Source organism: Vulpes lagopus, chromosome 8 (genome assembly GCF_018345385.1).
Source record: "Vulpes lagopus strain Blue_001 chromosome 8, ASM1834538v1, whole genome shotgun sequence".
Taxonomy (NCBI): Eukaryota; Metazoa; Chordata; class Mammalia; order Carnivora; family Canidae; genus Vulpes; species Vulpes lagopus.
In genome coordinates this window covers 95,114,507-95,129,625 of record NC_054831.1, presented here as the reverse complement: position 1 = coordinate 95,129,625, position 15,119 = coordinate 95,114,507, and the positions used below count along the sequence as shown (strand labels likewise).

Genomic DNA, 15,119 nt, shown 5'->3' with positions numbered 1-15,119 from the left:
TGAAAGGGGAAATTACATATTTGGGTGAGATTGCATTTAAGAGAATTTATCCTTAACAATGATGTCGTCATTTTATAGCGTCTTCCACTGGAAGTCTGTGGATCACTGGAAGACTGTGGCATCCAAGACCAGAGTTTGAATAGGCTTACTATCATATGGGACCTTATTTCCTCCTGAACTATAAAATAGAAAACTAAATTCACTGAAGACCTATTCTGTGCTTCATGGTTGTACTAAAGATATAATGACTCAAGAGTGAGCACAGAAGTCAGGGAAGGTATGATGCTACTATTATAATTATCTTCAACAAAAAAAACATATGAAAACAATCTGGCTGCTTAAGGTTAGACCACATGGATCCAAAAGTGCATGGTTCCCATGACAACATGCTTTTGTATTATCTCTATTGCCTTTCTTTCTCTTCCCTGGGTTGGTAGTGAAAGACAAGGGTGGTTGACCCTAAAAGATTCATAGGAGCAGAGCGGATTAGAGAATCCAAGAATCAGAATTCTCATGTTAGGCAACCCTGGGTTCATGCAGGCTCAAGCAGGAATCCAAAGCATTTTCACTAAAATCCAAGGAGGGAGACTTTCTTGGATGAGTTATAATGATGATCCATTCACCTCAGTTAGCTTGTCTCTACCAGTGATATCAAGGCATATGAGGCAGTATGGTCAATGTGCCCAAATTCTTATCCTTAATGAGATAGAAATGTTCACAGGGAGTCCAAACTCTTTCAGCCATGGTGGGTCTACCTTCTTTGATTTATCTAGACCTTTTATGAAATAATGATATATCCTGCCTACACTTAGAGACAGTCAGTTCCTTTTGTCTTTGTGATGTGAAGGAGTATCCTCCATTTATTTGTCTTTAATTTACCTCTTTCTACTTCAACAAATTATTCCAACCAAAACTCTCGAAGGGTTTGGTTAAGCCAGTGTTTATTGGATCAGTATGCTTCAGAGTATAGACAGACTATTTTGTCAGTCCTCATATTCTTAAAACAGGAGCAACTATCTACTCATACAAATCCATGCCCCTCCTCCACTCTTCAAATTGCACTTGTTTTGATGATTTGCACTTGTTTTCCAGGTGTTTAATTTATATATTCATGATAGTTCGTTATATTTCTGATATACAGACCACATGTTAAGCTTCACAACAGAAAAGATACATATTTTATGACTTCTTGATGTCACTGTGGGTGTTTAATAAATATTTGTCAGATGGACAATCAAAACAAAGTAAGTCATTACATTGGTGAAATCAGAGGCAAATTTTACAGATTGGAAAAGTGGCCAAGTGTTAACATATTTTACAGATGTCACAAGTCCTCATGGGGTCTCTGTGCTGGACCAGGGGGAAAGATGGGTCTGGTATTTAGCAATACATACATAGAATATCTTGACAGTTGCTTGGCTGCAGAGAACTAGAGACTAAGTATCTATTACTTGATTTAGGAAGAAATATTAATGCGAATAGAAACATTTCAAAAATGGATTTTTACAAATTATTTATAAAAAAAATCACTTCTCAATTTTTTTTTATCTGCAGTCTTTGTTCCTTTGACTACATTTTTGGCAAACTTCAGAATTTCTGTATTTTCTGTCCTTTCCAAGCTTATAAAAAAATTCAAATATTCTTTCATCTATAATTTCAAGGGAATACAAATCCCTTCCCTTCCATAAAATTATTTGTTCTTATTTCTACTTGAATGAGCTTCTATTTTAGGAAAACTTTAATGATTTCTATTTTTTCTCATGTAATATTAAACAGCTTTACCTTTAAAGCTTAAGTTTTAATATTGTGCATATATGCACATATATGTGCCATCTTATAAACCTGTTTAGATAAACTAGAAATCTAAGATATTCCTCTATATTGTTACAGGTACATGCATCTGTAGTAAATGTTAAAAACATGCACTGAAAGGATAATATCAACTATTGGGTAATGTTCAGCTTCAGGGACAGTTCTCTACCCTGTCCAAATGCTTGCCGCCATCTAAGCTACCATTCTAAAATTAGTATTGTGTAAGAGGGTATTTCTTAAAATTGTAGATTCCTTGGCTTCAACTTCAGAAACTCTAATGCAGCAAGCTTGAGTTGGGTTGATGAGTGTGCACTTGAAAAGGAAACTTGGCCGAGTTAGCTGCAGATGATTAAAGAAGCATTTTAAAAGTATAGAATATGTACAGCTATAGGGGGTGGGGAGAGGATGCAGCTCCAGGGAGAGGGCAGCAGCTAGAACAAGATTTGGTTTCACTCTTGGTGGGAATGCAAACTGGCACAGCTACTGTGGAAAAAGTGTGGAGGTTCCAAAAAGTTAAATTGGAACTACCCTACCATCCAGTAATTTCACTATCAGGTGTTTATCACCCCCAACTAAAAAAAAAAATACTCTAAAGGGATACATGCACCCTTACATTTATAGCAATATTTATAAATGTCCACTGATAGATGGATAAAGATGTGGCTTATGTACATATATACACTATGTAGTATACATGTATACATGTGCATACCCACAGTGGAATATGATTCAGCCACAAAAAAAGAATGAAATCTTGTCATTTGCAATGACATGGATGGAGCTACACAGTATAAATGCTAAGTGAAATATATCAGAGAACAAAAAATACCATATGACTTCATTCATATGTAGAATTTAAGAAACAAAACAAATGAGTGAAGGAAAAAAGAGAGATAAGCCAAGAAAGAGACCCTTGACTATAGAGACCAAACTGATGGTTACCAGAGGGGAGGTTGTGGGGGTTGGGGAGAGGATGATATAAGTGATGGGCATTAAGGGATGCACTTGTCGTGGTGAGCCCAGGTGATGTATGGAAGTGTTGAATTACTACATTGTACACTTAAAACTAATAAAACACTGTATGTTAATTATATCAGAATAAAAATAATAAAAAGATTTGGTTGTCATGGTCTGTGCCAGCAGTTCTAACCATGGATGTGGATGGGGGATAATGAAGAGTGGTGGGTCCAGGAAAGAAAGCCAAGGTACAAGAAGCAGAAAGACGAGGGCTCTTCCAAGCAAAGAGAAGGTATGACTGGAGATGGAGGAGGAGAACAGAGGGCTTCATGGGATGGAAGCCAAGAAGGCCAAGTTTACAAGGAGGGTGTAACCAAAGGGCCAAATAGAACAAACAATGAAGTAAGGGAAGGCCAGAAAAATGCTTGTCTATTTCATCTATCTCTCTCATCTATCTCATCATCTATCTGCTACGTTTGTTCCTGGAAGGTAGGGGATGGTATTACCAGCAGCTGACACATTGTGGACACTTAGCAAAGGCTTGGTGAACTACACTGGACTGACAAGGGCGACTGTCATACAGGTATTTCAAAGAGCTCAGCTACAATTCAGTTCCTTCAAGTACCCGTACTAGGATAAGCAAATGTTGTATGGGTTTAACTACCCACAATGGAGAATTAATTGTAACCAGACTGATAGATAGAACAGTGATTTTCAATCATTTACCGAAATGTGAAAATGACACTTAAAAACAGTGCCTAATCTCTCTATGTAAAGGAATTCTTGGACAATGGAGTTGTATTTGTAACTTAAAAAAATAAAGCAAAGACCTTTAAAATCAAAATCAAATTTAGGTTGTGAGAATGGGTTATTTCCATGCAGATGATCTCTCATGATCATTTGTAGAAGTGTGTGCAGTCATGAGAAGAACAAACCCCATTAAAGGAGGTAAATGACTCTCCAAGAATGCACAAGTGTTGGTTGCTATGACAACTGCTGGGTTATATTAGAGAGCAAAAAAAAAAAAATCAATTAGAGACCAATGGAAGCACTTGCACAGGCGCATACCACATTTCTACCTCACAATTTCAGGAACTTTCCTACAGTTATGCATTGCGTTAAAAGGGTTCATGTTGATGCCAGTCACAGGCTTAATTCTAAGAAAGGTCACCTTCTACATGCATTCCCATCATTCTAATGTTGCCTTCCATAACCTGCTCTTCTGAACACCCAAATAATTTGTTAAAAGAGTTTATGCAGTTACCTGGCTCTTTTGTACTGATGACATTAAACAGTACTTGCCTTCAATCCATTTTTATTTGAACGAAACAATTTTCAGGGTTATATGGAGAGAGACAATTTATATCTGTGGAGCAGATCCCCCACCCTCAACGTGGCGTAAGCCTGACTAGTGAAGAAAATACAGGGAAAGAAGAGATGGTTTCAAGAAGCCACCGTGCCAACTGGGTTTCTTTTCTCTCTTGGTGATCTACTCTTCTCCATTCCTAACTTCTTAAGGTGCTCAGAGGATTAAGGGGGGATTGCCAAGTTTTTCAGAATTTTAAATAAAAATGTTGTTAATGTGACAGAATGAGACAGCCTCTGTGAATGAAATGCTAAAGGCTCAAGAGCAACCACAGAGAGACCAGATTTCAGCTATGTGACTTTCTCATGGGCAACTCCACCAACATTTGGTGGAAGCGTTCTTGTGGTCATCGGGTGATAGACAGCCCTTAGTCTAATGAGTGCATTGATCTAGTGAAAAGATGTTCAAGCTCCCAGAATGGACTGTGCATTGTTCTTTTATGAGATTACCACATGATAGAGCGACCCAACTGTGACCCATTGAGAGGGTCTCCACTTTTCCCATCTGTGCTGCCCAGTACCAGTAGGCAGATCTCACAGCACCCTTTCATAGTAATGCTTTCAAATTGTAGGCTGAGGCCCATCACTAGGTCCTGAAATCGATAGTGGGTGAGACCACTATTAAAAGATAAAGGGGGAAAGAGAATAGGACAGACAAGTATCAAAGCAAATTGCATCTAGGAAGGATAAATACCCTTGGCGAAACTTCTGTTTCATTTTCTCTCTGTGCATATGCATGCGCTAGGTTGCTAGCTTGAACATACTTCTTACTGTAGGTACTGGCCAAAAAGGCTGGCGAGCCAGAGTCTGCCCTGCTAAGAATACCTCAATGTTTTCTCTTGCGTAAGGAGGAAGGAGAGGGAGAGGGGGAAGGGAGGAAGAGGATCGGGAATAAGAATTCCAGTGCTTTTGCTCTACGCATTAAATTGTTCTCCAAATCCCTTCTCTGCTTTCATAATACTACACTAGGTTCCAATGTTTCTACTCTCCTCTCAATATCCTTGCTCCATAGTGCCCTTTATTCATAAAGCTTCCTCTTCTCTCTGTGGTTTTTCAAAAAACCTTTAGGGTTTTCCTTTAGGGTCCATTCTGGTCTAATCTTGGCATTTAACCCACATGAACTCCGTCCTTTCATCACTCACCACTTTCTAGCTGTTGTGCTCAATTCCACCCATTTTCTCTCCAGATGTCCCATCTGCTTCGAGCTTTGCCTACCTCCTGTCCCACTCTGCTCCCACACCTCCTGGCACCTCTCTCCCAGTCTGCCTCCTCCGCCCCCCCCCCCCATTGCTTTCCTCTTGGCATCCACTTCCTAGCTAATTATCTTGTTTGTGTTGTCTTGTTTCTGCCTTTTTTTTTTTTTAACGTCTATCTCTAGATTTCTCACTTGACTGAAAGCAATTTGAGCCCAGGAACTGTAAATCATACATTTATGTACGCCCCATGATATCTGGCACAGCACAGGGCATATCACAGGTGCTCAGTATAAATACCTTAAACTAATAAATCAATCATGATTCCCTCCTACTCTACCCTGCTCACTCCAGCATTTTTCTCTCAAGATACAATGTTTTGTGTTTTAAGAGGGTATTAAGACTTCTAAAGCTCTCTAATATCTGTTTTTTAATATCAGTTGGTTTTATCAACAAAAACTTGGTAAAGTAGACATGGGTCATGATACTTATTCTTGAGAGATGAGGACATTGAGTCCAAAGACATTAACAGCAACAACAAGGCTTGTAAGTGATGTCCCCAGAACCAGGATCTATAATGTGCCATTAAACTCCTCTAGTAGAAACCTGACAACAATCACACATGATAATCAGCTCACTCAATGCACAAAGTTTTATATATATATAAATGCACAATGTTTTATATATATATATATATATATATGGCAACTAAGAGATAGCAGGCGAGGCTCAGCCTTTGTTTCTTATAGAAATAAGAATTTCAACACCTGGTACTAGATCAACATTCTGGTTCTTTTGCTTTTGTAATTATGCTTGGATCCTGAGAGTGCCACATAAAGTGGGAGGAAATCTACTTATTACTTACCAAGGATATACTGGCTTCCAATAAAGTGTTGAAAATCTTTTCATTAAGCCCATCCTAGCAATTAGCTGTGACTGTGAGTGTTACAAATAATGACCAAGCTCTGTTTTTTTGTTTATTGCTTACCAAGCTGTTCTCCTAAATGTTGGCCTCTCTCTGTTGAGATCACCCGCTCATCTTCCATGTCACATTTGTTCCCAACCAGGATAACCTGGGCATTATCCCAAGAGTACGTTTTGATCTGAGTTGACCTAAAAGAGAAACAATAGGCAAAAACTGATCAGAGGAGAGCACGACATAAAATGGAGGAGTATGTCCCAGACATGATGATAATAGCAAAAAAACGAAGCCCAAATGCCTGACATTTAGAATTAATTAGTTCAGTGCAATTTCTCCTCTCAGATACTCAGAAATTGCATGAGTCAAAAATCCAGGGGATAGTAGCATTGTATTAAGAATTCTTTTTTTATTTGGGGATATTAATATTACTACTGTTTTTTCCTTTGTCTCTTTTACCTACACCTTACGTAGTACCTCTATCGCTGGAGTGGGCAGCCATCCTGGTTTGCTCACAACATTCCTAGTTTTTGCAGTAAAACCCCCATATTCCTAGAAACTCCTCAGTTTTAAGAAACTGAAGATGGTTGCTCACTTTACAGCCCACCACAAAAAAGCATCGTTTTCTTTTCTTACAATAACAACTTAAAGAGCCAGGACAATTAGGGCTTAGGAGATACATGGATGATGTTAATTTTTAAAAATTAATCATAAGAACTAATATACTCACATGCTCTGTATTAAGAGAAAAATTCCAGGTTCATATCAAAATTACAATAAAACGGGCTGGTGGTTTAAGTTACTATGAGCAGGATATCTAGAATTCTAAATAAGCTTCTAGTACAGATCCTGAGATAGCATTTTAATAGTTCATATTTGCAGGTATAGTCCTGAATACTTCACATAGGTTACATTAATTTAATGCTGAGGATCAGAGAAATATTGATCATCCCCATTTTATCATTGAGAAAACTGAAGCATAGAGTGGTTAAATAATCATCCCAAGAACAGTTAGCTATAGAATGGCAGATTAGAAAATGAAACCCAGGTAGTATAGTTCTTAAGCTCATGCTCTTACATGTGTATCCATCCTACTTACTATAAGTTTGAGAAGTGAAATTCTTGTGCATTTGTTGTCATTTAGGGGGAAAAAAAGTTGAAAGGATGCCACATTCTTTAAACCTCCCTCTATATTGGTCATTTTAAAATTTGAGAACAATCTAAGATAGGTGGGAAAGACATATCACTCAGTGGGTGGTCAAGAGTGGGATATTAAAATGTTAAAAAACCAGGATGAAAGTTTAAATAAGGGGATTTGTAAAATGAGAAAAAGAGAAGCTTTGAAATGTTCCTACTAGCAATTGTCAAGTCTTTCAAGATTATTAAATAGAAAATAGTGAGTCTGTTCTCAGCTTCAAGAGAGAATAAAAGAAAACAACTTTAAACTGTAGCAGGAGATCTTTCAGTGAAATGTGATCACAGTCCCTTCCTTCTGAGAAGAAAGGGCAGAGCTGTGAGGCAGATAGTGTTTTATTTCAGAGCTTTCCCCTGAACCAAGTACTAGTTTTCAAATGAGATTAAAATAGCTGGAGAAATATGCTCTATGTCCCATGTGAACCGTCCAAAGGCACGGTATATTTTATCAGAAAAATCTGGAGCCACGACCTCTCTGATACTTAAGTTAATAATATATCCCTCTAGCAACGAGAGTCAGCATGTATCCATAAATTGGGAAAACAAAAGCAAACATTCAAAACTCAAATTTTTCTCACCTCATTTTATGTGTGATCTATGAAAATACATTCATAGTGAATTACGGTGTAAAATGCATGCTACACATGAAGACACCTTAAATCTCAACTGCTAACATGGTTTTATAAAGAAATTCCAAAGGTTCTTTCAAAGGAACTCAAATCTAATTGGATTTCCTCAGGTTATTTTTCAATTATCCCCCACTCCTATAGGCCTTATTAAGCCCAGCCTTCCATGCCTGGAAAGGCTCTAGGAAGAGAGTCCATATGTTAACAGACAAAGCTATCCTGGCACACAGCTAGAAATCAAATCATCAGAAAGAGGTGAGAGGGGAGTCACAGAAGAGTGTTGTTGTGTAAGGAAGAGGTTGAAGCTAGCATATAAAGTGTATGGCTTTCTGAGTTTACAAGGGACAAATGCTTGAAGAAATTTAGCATTCCGTGGACCTAGGCAAACTCATCCTCTGCAATCCTGTTTGTATAAACTTCACTAGGTATACCTTTGTGAAGGGTAAGGAGAAACAACTTGGCCAGTTTATTTGTGCTCTTAAGCCAAGTTGATGGAAAGCTTACTTCTATTCAACATGTATGAGCATCTCATTTCTGATCTATTTTTTTAAGATTTATTTATTTTAGGGGGGAGGGGGAGAGGGAGAGGGAGGCACAATTTCAAGCAGACTCCCGCTGAGCGTGGAGCCTGATGTAGGACTCACTCTAACGACCCCAGACCATGACCAGAGCCAAATCCAAGAATCAGATGCTCAATTGACTGAGCCACCCAGGTGTCCTCCATTTCTGATTTAATAGCCCATGAGGTCTTAGGCTACTGTGACAAGTTACACATTTTTGCAAACACAATATTCCCCATTCCTTCGCAATCTGTAAAAAAAAATATATATATATAGTCATGATTGTATCAAAACCATTCCTCTTCCATTGTTCTTAAGAATTATTTTCATGTGACCTCAATGTCCTAAATTGCCAAGATATGTTATTTTTTTAATAATTACTAGGGAATTATTAAAAACCCTTACTTTGAAAGCTTAAATAGGCAATGGAGACCATTTTCTCTTAATTGATTAAAATTACAGTCTGGGGCATTTCTGCTGAGGTGTACAGAAGATTAATTTGCCATCAAAGTTGGTTAATCTCATTTTTTGAATCACAGGTGTAAATGCCCCAATGTTTGGCTTTGGTTTGACTACTGTGGACTTGTCAATGATGTCCACCACCCACAGAGTAGCTTTAGGCAAAGTACAATCACCAGCTAGAGGGGATCAGAATCATGCTGGTTGATTTATGAATTACTACATGTCAAAGAATCTAAGATACTATGAATTATGAGATGAAAATTATTTTATAAATGATTTGGTTAATTTGGCAATTAACCAAATGACCAAGGACAAAAATAAGCAGCTATGAAACTATGACACAATGCTTTCACCATAGTCCTATTAGCCACACTTATCCATCATGTCAGCTTCTTATTGCTTCAAAATTTCTTTCATGTATTCTGAGGGACTTAGCAATTTTTCCTATATGAAAATAGTATATGATCATCATTCTATGACTTTCTCAGTAATAAAAGTTAACATACCCAGCTGCTTGTGGGTATCGTTCCTTCCTAAATCCTGAAGATTGTTGCTTTGCAAGAAAATATGAAATAATGGTTATTATTCCAACCCAAGGATTCATGTTACATTTATAACCCTTTCTGCTACTCAAATGGCCCAGAGTTGTGCTTATTTCATCTAGACATAATATGAATTAAGGTCAGAAGACACTGGTGTTGGTAATCTTCTTCTCTTGTCTTCCAACTCAGAATCCTAGCAGTTTATTCAACCAGTTGAAAAGATAGCTCTAATACTAAGTAGGTTTGGGGAAGTCATTCTGCGTCTTTTAGGCTCCATTATCTTCATCTGTAAAATAAGGCTACCACATTTTGTACAGACTCTCTAGGGCTGTTGTAGGACAAAGGCAGCTTTAGGTGGGGTAGGGTCATTCTCTATGTTCAACGTTGTAAACAACTCCTTACAGATGTAATACATTATTAGTCCCAGCTTAGGCAACCACCTGTTCCTCTTCCCAAAGCCAGCTCCACTCATCCTTTCAAATTCTTATATTTTAAATAATTGGACGGTTTTTCATTAAAAAGTATCAAATTTTGTCTCCAGTTCATATCTTGAGGTTGAAGTCCTACATAGGCAAATTTCTAACTGGAATAGAATGGCCTTCCTCTGGTATAGGAGAATAGAACATGTATTGGTTAAATAAATCCTCCTTAATGGGGCATTTCTACATATGTACCTTTTTTGGTCATTTGCTGTATTTTGTAACTTATTTTTTATTTGGGTGATGGGTTTTTAATCACCTCATTAAGGGCTGTATTATTTCTTTGTTGGTTAGAGACACATTTAAAGAAAGCGGCTGTCACCAAATAATATACATGTGAAAAGATTATTCCTGAATCACTGCAAAAGATCCTTTGGGATTTACGGTTAATCTCAACAAAATTAATGGAATCAGAAGCAGTATGTTGGTCACCATGGTTACTCTACAAACGGCAATTAACTCAGACCTTACCAGTATCAGATCATAGTTATTAAAAAATCTGTTATTAGCTAAAACCAAACCATTAGCTAAAACCAAAAAGCACAACCGGCATATATTTATATTTTATGTTTTTATATTTTTATTTATCTTCTCCATAAATATATAGAGAGAAGGTTTTTGTTTTATATTCTGAGGCAGAAGAAGATGAAGAGTTCTTCATGTTTTATGTGTATATGACAACTCTTCACAGAACCATTTGATTGGAGAGCTATAAACAGACTAATCAAATTCCTACATCATTGCTTCTTCCCTATTTTGGGCATATAAGTAATTTCCTAGGCATTCAACCTGCTTTCGTAGAGATTGAACTTAGCTAATCACAATGTTTGGGAAAACAGTCTATAAAATATGTATCAGTGACCCCAAAAAAGCAATTGTCTCCTAGGGTCTGATTTGGGCTATCTGTGCTCTTTCTCACCTAGTGAAGCTTGAATCTAGCTTAACAGCAGTCCCATTCTTAATTCTGGAAGCTCATACATCTCCACAGTTACCCATCCATTCCCCTTATTCTCTTCGAAGTTCAGGAGTCACATAGCTCTAGAGCTTCTCAGCCAACTTCCAACTTGTAAGGAAATTTCCCAGCCTGCTACTGTTCATCACATAGGGATGCCTTTCTGTTACTTTCTCACTAATTTAATCATTTATTTATTCAATTTTTCTCAACCCTTGGAGAGTTTTTAAAATTACTCCAATGCAGAACAATTAAATCATAACCTCTAGGGACTTCATCATAGTAATAAAAAAAATCTCTCCAGGTGATTTGTATATGGAACCAGGGCTGAACATTACTGGGATAACTGTCTCCCCAGACCTTTCCTTTTTTAGGTTTTAAAAAATCTGTTTCAAACAAACAAACAAACAAACAACAAACAATTTCCTTCTATTCTTTCTAACACCCAAAGTATTTGCAAGGGATTTACAAAGATACATATGAAATACATTTCAAAACGAGAGAGTAAAAAAAAAAAAAAAAAAACCAAAACGAGAGAGTAAGGAAAGAGAAATAGGAACATAATACAATGTGATGATTTACATATGCTATAAAGTTAATAAGCAGTTTTAAGAAGTTGAAGGACTAGGCTTTTTATATGTACATAACTCATTTAATAAAGGAATTTAAAAAGGAGACTTTTTAAAAAAGTATCCTCAAATAAATTCCCCCCACTATGTGATCTATTTTGTTATTTAAAGACAGAGGTTTACCTTTTCTGCTAAGACTATTACCTTCCAATGAAATATTCTAATTATACAAAAAAAAAGCTGTAAGAATAAAAATTACCAGAAATATCACTTTCTCCAGATAATCACTACAAACATTTTGGTGAAAATCCCATAGTCGGTTGTAGTTTTACCTAAGTGATCACCCTTTCCCCCTATAGATGGATTGTATTTTCCCACCTTACTTGCTTTGGACTGGACCAAGTGAGTTGCCTTAGCCAATGGAATATGAAGCGATGGGACGTGAGCCACTCGTGAGCTATAGCCACCAGAGGCATTGCGAAGGTCTGTCAATCGGCTCGCATTCTTGCTCTTCATGGAAAGAGCCATCCCAGAATGGGGCTGCTCCATCAGCCTGTCTCAGAAATGACAAGCCAGGAGCCTGGCTGATTTCTGCAGAGACCAGCAAATCCCAGCCAAACCTAGCTGAACTATGCTTAACATAACACCCTCACCATGGCATGGCTTACCATTTTAATTTGGTCCCTTACTAACTTCTTTTCTCCCAGTTCTTGCATAGCCTTAATTCATTTCTTTGAATTTCTCATATATACTGCCTTTTTCAACAAACAGGAGCTATTACTATGTGGTTCCCGTTTTTTTTAAGGCTTAAAACTAATAAAAATTTGAGGGCCCAACTTAAGCAAAATACAAATATCAAATTAAGTATAAGGCCATATGTAGCAGATGATGCTGGTGCTCTGCCCATGTCGCGCTACTTCTGCTCTTGCTAGCTGACTTCCCACTGCCAAAATCTACAGCTCCTTGCTTTAAAGTCTTCTCTAAAGCAAGGCAAGGACACTCTGCCCATCAAGGAAGATCAAATGTAACAGGGCAAGCACATCCCAGGAGCAGACCTGTGCCAGGAATTGACAGGAGATGGTGTACTGACACCCCAGGCTCCCTTCCTCCCCAAGTTGTTGTGACAGTGATCCCCAGAACTCTCAGGCAGGATTAAGCTCTACTTATCAATTGTGGTTAGGAACACACATTTTATTGGCTTCCTTCCCTCTCCCAGCTGGCTTCTCTGCTCCCTGTGGCTGTTTCTCGCATTTCTGGAATAAACTACTTGTATATTAATTCTTATCTCAGAGCCTACTACCAGAAGCACCCCTACTAAGATACTTTGAAGGGGCTTGCCCAAATAAAAGGCACCAACATTGTTTGGAGCTGGCACTATTGGCTCAAAAGCACTGTTGTTAAATATTAACGGCTCTTGTGGGTTGGTGGTTAAACCGTACCCTGCCATCGACCACGGAGATATATTTATATCATGGAAATTAGCAGATGCTTTAACTCAGGTTTTTCTTTTTTTTTTTTTCCTCCCTCTTTTTAAGATCTCATTTACTAGTATGCCACTAAAGTGTCATTGATTTTGTGAGAAACCCACCTGTAGCCATCACATGTGCCACTGGTCTAAATCACGTTTACTGCCTCTGTGTCAAGCTGTCTCATTTTCTTTCATCCGGTCTCAGGATACACACTCCTCTGGATTAGGGGCCCCTTACACCCTGTACTTCACTCACTAGGATCTTTATACTTGTCTATATCCTGCCCCCAGACTACAGGTCCTAGGAGGGCAGGGACCTCAAATGTTTTGTTCATCTTTAGGTCTCCTGCATGCAAGATAATGTCTGGTACCTAGGAAATTCTCAAACAATTCTCAATTAGTGACCAAATAAATGAATAAATGATAGGTTGAATGTGGCAAAAATGCCTAAGAAGTTAATTAAGAATATGAGCCAATATATGTTAAAAAGCACAGTAAGAGAATCATTATTGTATGTGATGCCTATGCCCTGCTGCATCCCTTTCAGGACGTGTTGCCAGCAGAGTTTAACACAGTCTTTTATGTCATGACAGCATTCATGGTAGGGAAAGCCAAGTGTTGGGCCCTCCACAGTCTGCAAAGGCCATCTGTGTGACCAGCTATTCATTCCAGCCTGGAGGGCTCCCATTTTCCTTCTAGCTCAACCTCAAGGAGTAACTTAGCTCCTCAACATGGTGGAAGAGTTGCTTTAGAGGGTCAGACTCCAACTCCTTCATTTTCGTAGATGACAAAGTAGAGACTCCAGATGTTGGCTGACTTGATGGAAATAGCCCAACCACCTAGGGGCCAACATGGATCTACGTTCCATGGCTCCCCATGCCTCCTTTTCGACAACATACTGACTGCTTCCACAGGGAAGATAAGTAACTACTTTTTATTTTTTTTATTTATTTTTTTTTAATTTTTTTATTTATTTATGATAGTCACAGAGAGAGAGAGAGAGAGGCAGAGACACAGGCGGAGGGAGAAGCAGGCTCCATGCACTGGGAGCCTGACGTGGGATTCGATCCCGGGTCTCCGGGATCACGCCCTGGGCCAAAGGCAGGCGCCAAACCGCTGCGCCACCCAGGGATCCCAAGTAACTACTTTTTATTTAACACAAGACTTGGTAAGAGATTCATACGGTAAATATTTGATCATCTTTTAAAAACAAAAAATAAATGCATCTCCTGGGGAAACCATCTCCCAAATCTTCATATACACAGTGTCATTAGGCTGCATGTGGGAATGAGCAGAACTGGATGTTCTGAAGGATCTGTTTCATTTGCCTCTCCCCAGTAAGTCTGTTGCAGAGAACCAATATAAAGCATTTATTTGAAGAGCTCAAGAAGCAGTTGTCTTCATCAGTGGGGTCCTGGAACTACGTTGGAGCACATCAGATTCTGTGTCATTAGTCTAAATCCAATCTTGGGCCCGTTCTCTTCATTCCTCTCTTAAAACCTATCATCACATTTTTTCAAAATCTCATATTCTGTATTTCTAAACTTTATGTGAGGTAGTAACCCCTGGACAGCCCTCCTCTTCTTTGCAAGAAAGAAAAACAACTAAGTGGAGCAAGCCTCTCCCTCTGGACAACAAACAGGCAGTCCTCTTCGCTGGGTCCTCTGCTCAAGAATGCCTGGGTTATTCTTCCCCAACAGGCAAGGCCAAGTCTTGCTAACAGAAATATCCTTTTCTCAAATTAAACAAGACTGTGTTCTCCCTGGGGTAGTTCGTGATCTTTTACATGATGGCTTGCTTCTCACTGTAAAGCAATCAGGCTTGCTGAAGGAGAAGCTGAACTAATAATCTAGCATCTGCTCTGCCCTCACTCAGATGCCAGAACCTTCTACCTCTCCTTTGAAGACAATCTCCATACATATTCAGCCACAGCATGAGCACAGAGGTTTCCAAGACATTGAGGTAGGAGCAGGGGTGGGGGTGAAATTAGGGGTGGGAGACTCCCTCTTCCTGCGGGAAAA

The 15,119-nt window shown here is 38.6% G+C and overlaps 1 protein-coding gene across 2 annotated transcripts in view; it reads right to left on the bottom strand.

Annotated features, from left to right (window-relative positions):
* RAB3C (RAB3C, member RAS oncogene family) overlaps positions 1-15,119 on the bottom strand; it is a 269,784-nt gene that overhangs the window by 45,883 nt on the left and 208,782 nt on the right. For both annotated transcript variants that reach the window (XM_041768354.1, XM_041768353.1), the window contains exon 4: positions 6,316-6,440. In XM_041768354.1, the coding sequence (XP_041624288.1) occupies positions 6,316-6,440 (125 nt within the window). The remainder of the gene's footprint in view (positions 1-6,315; positions 6,441-15,119) is intronic.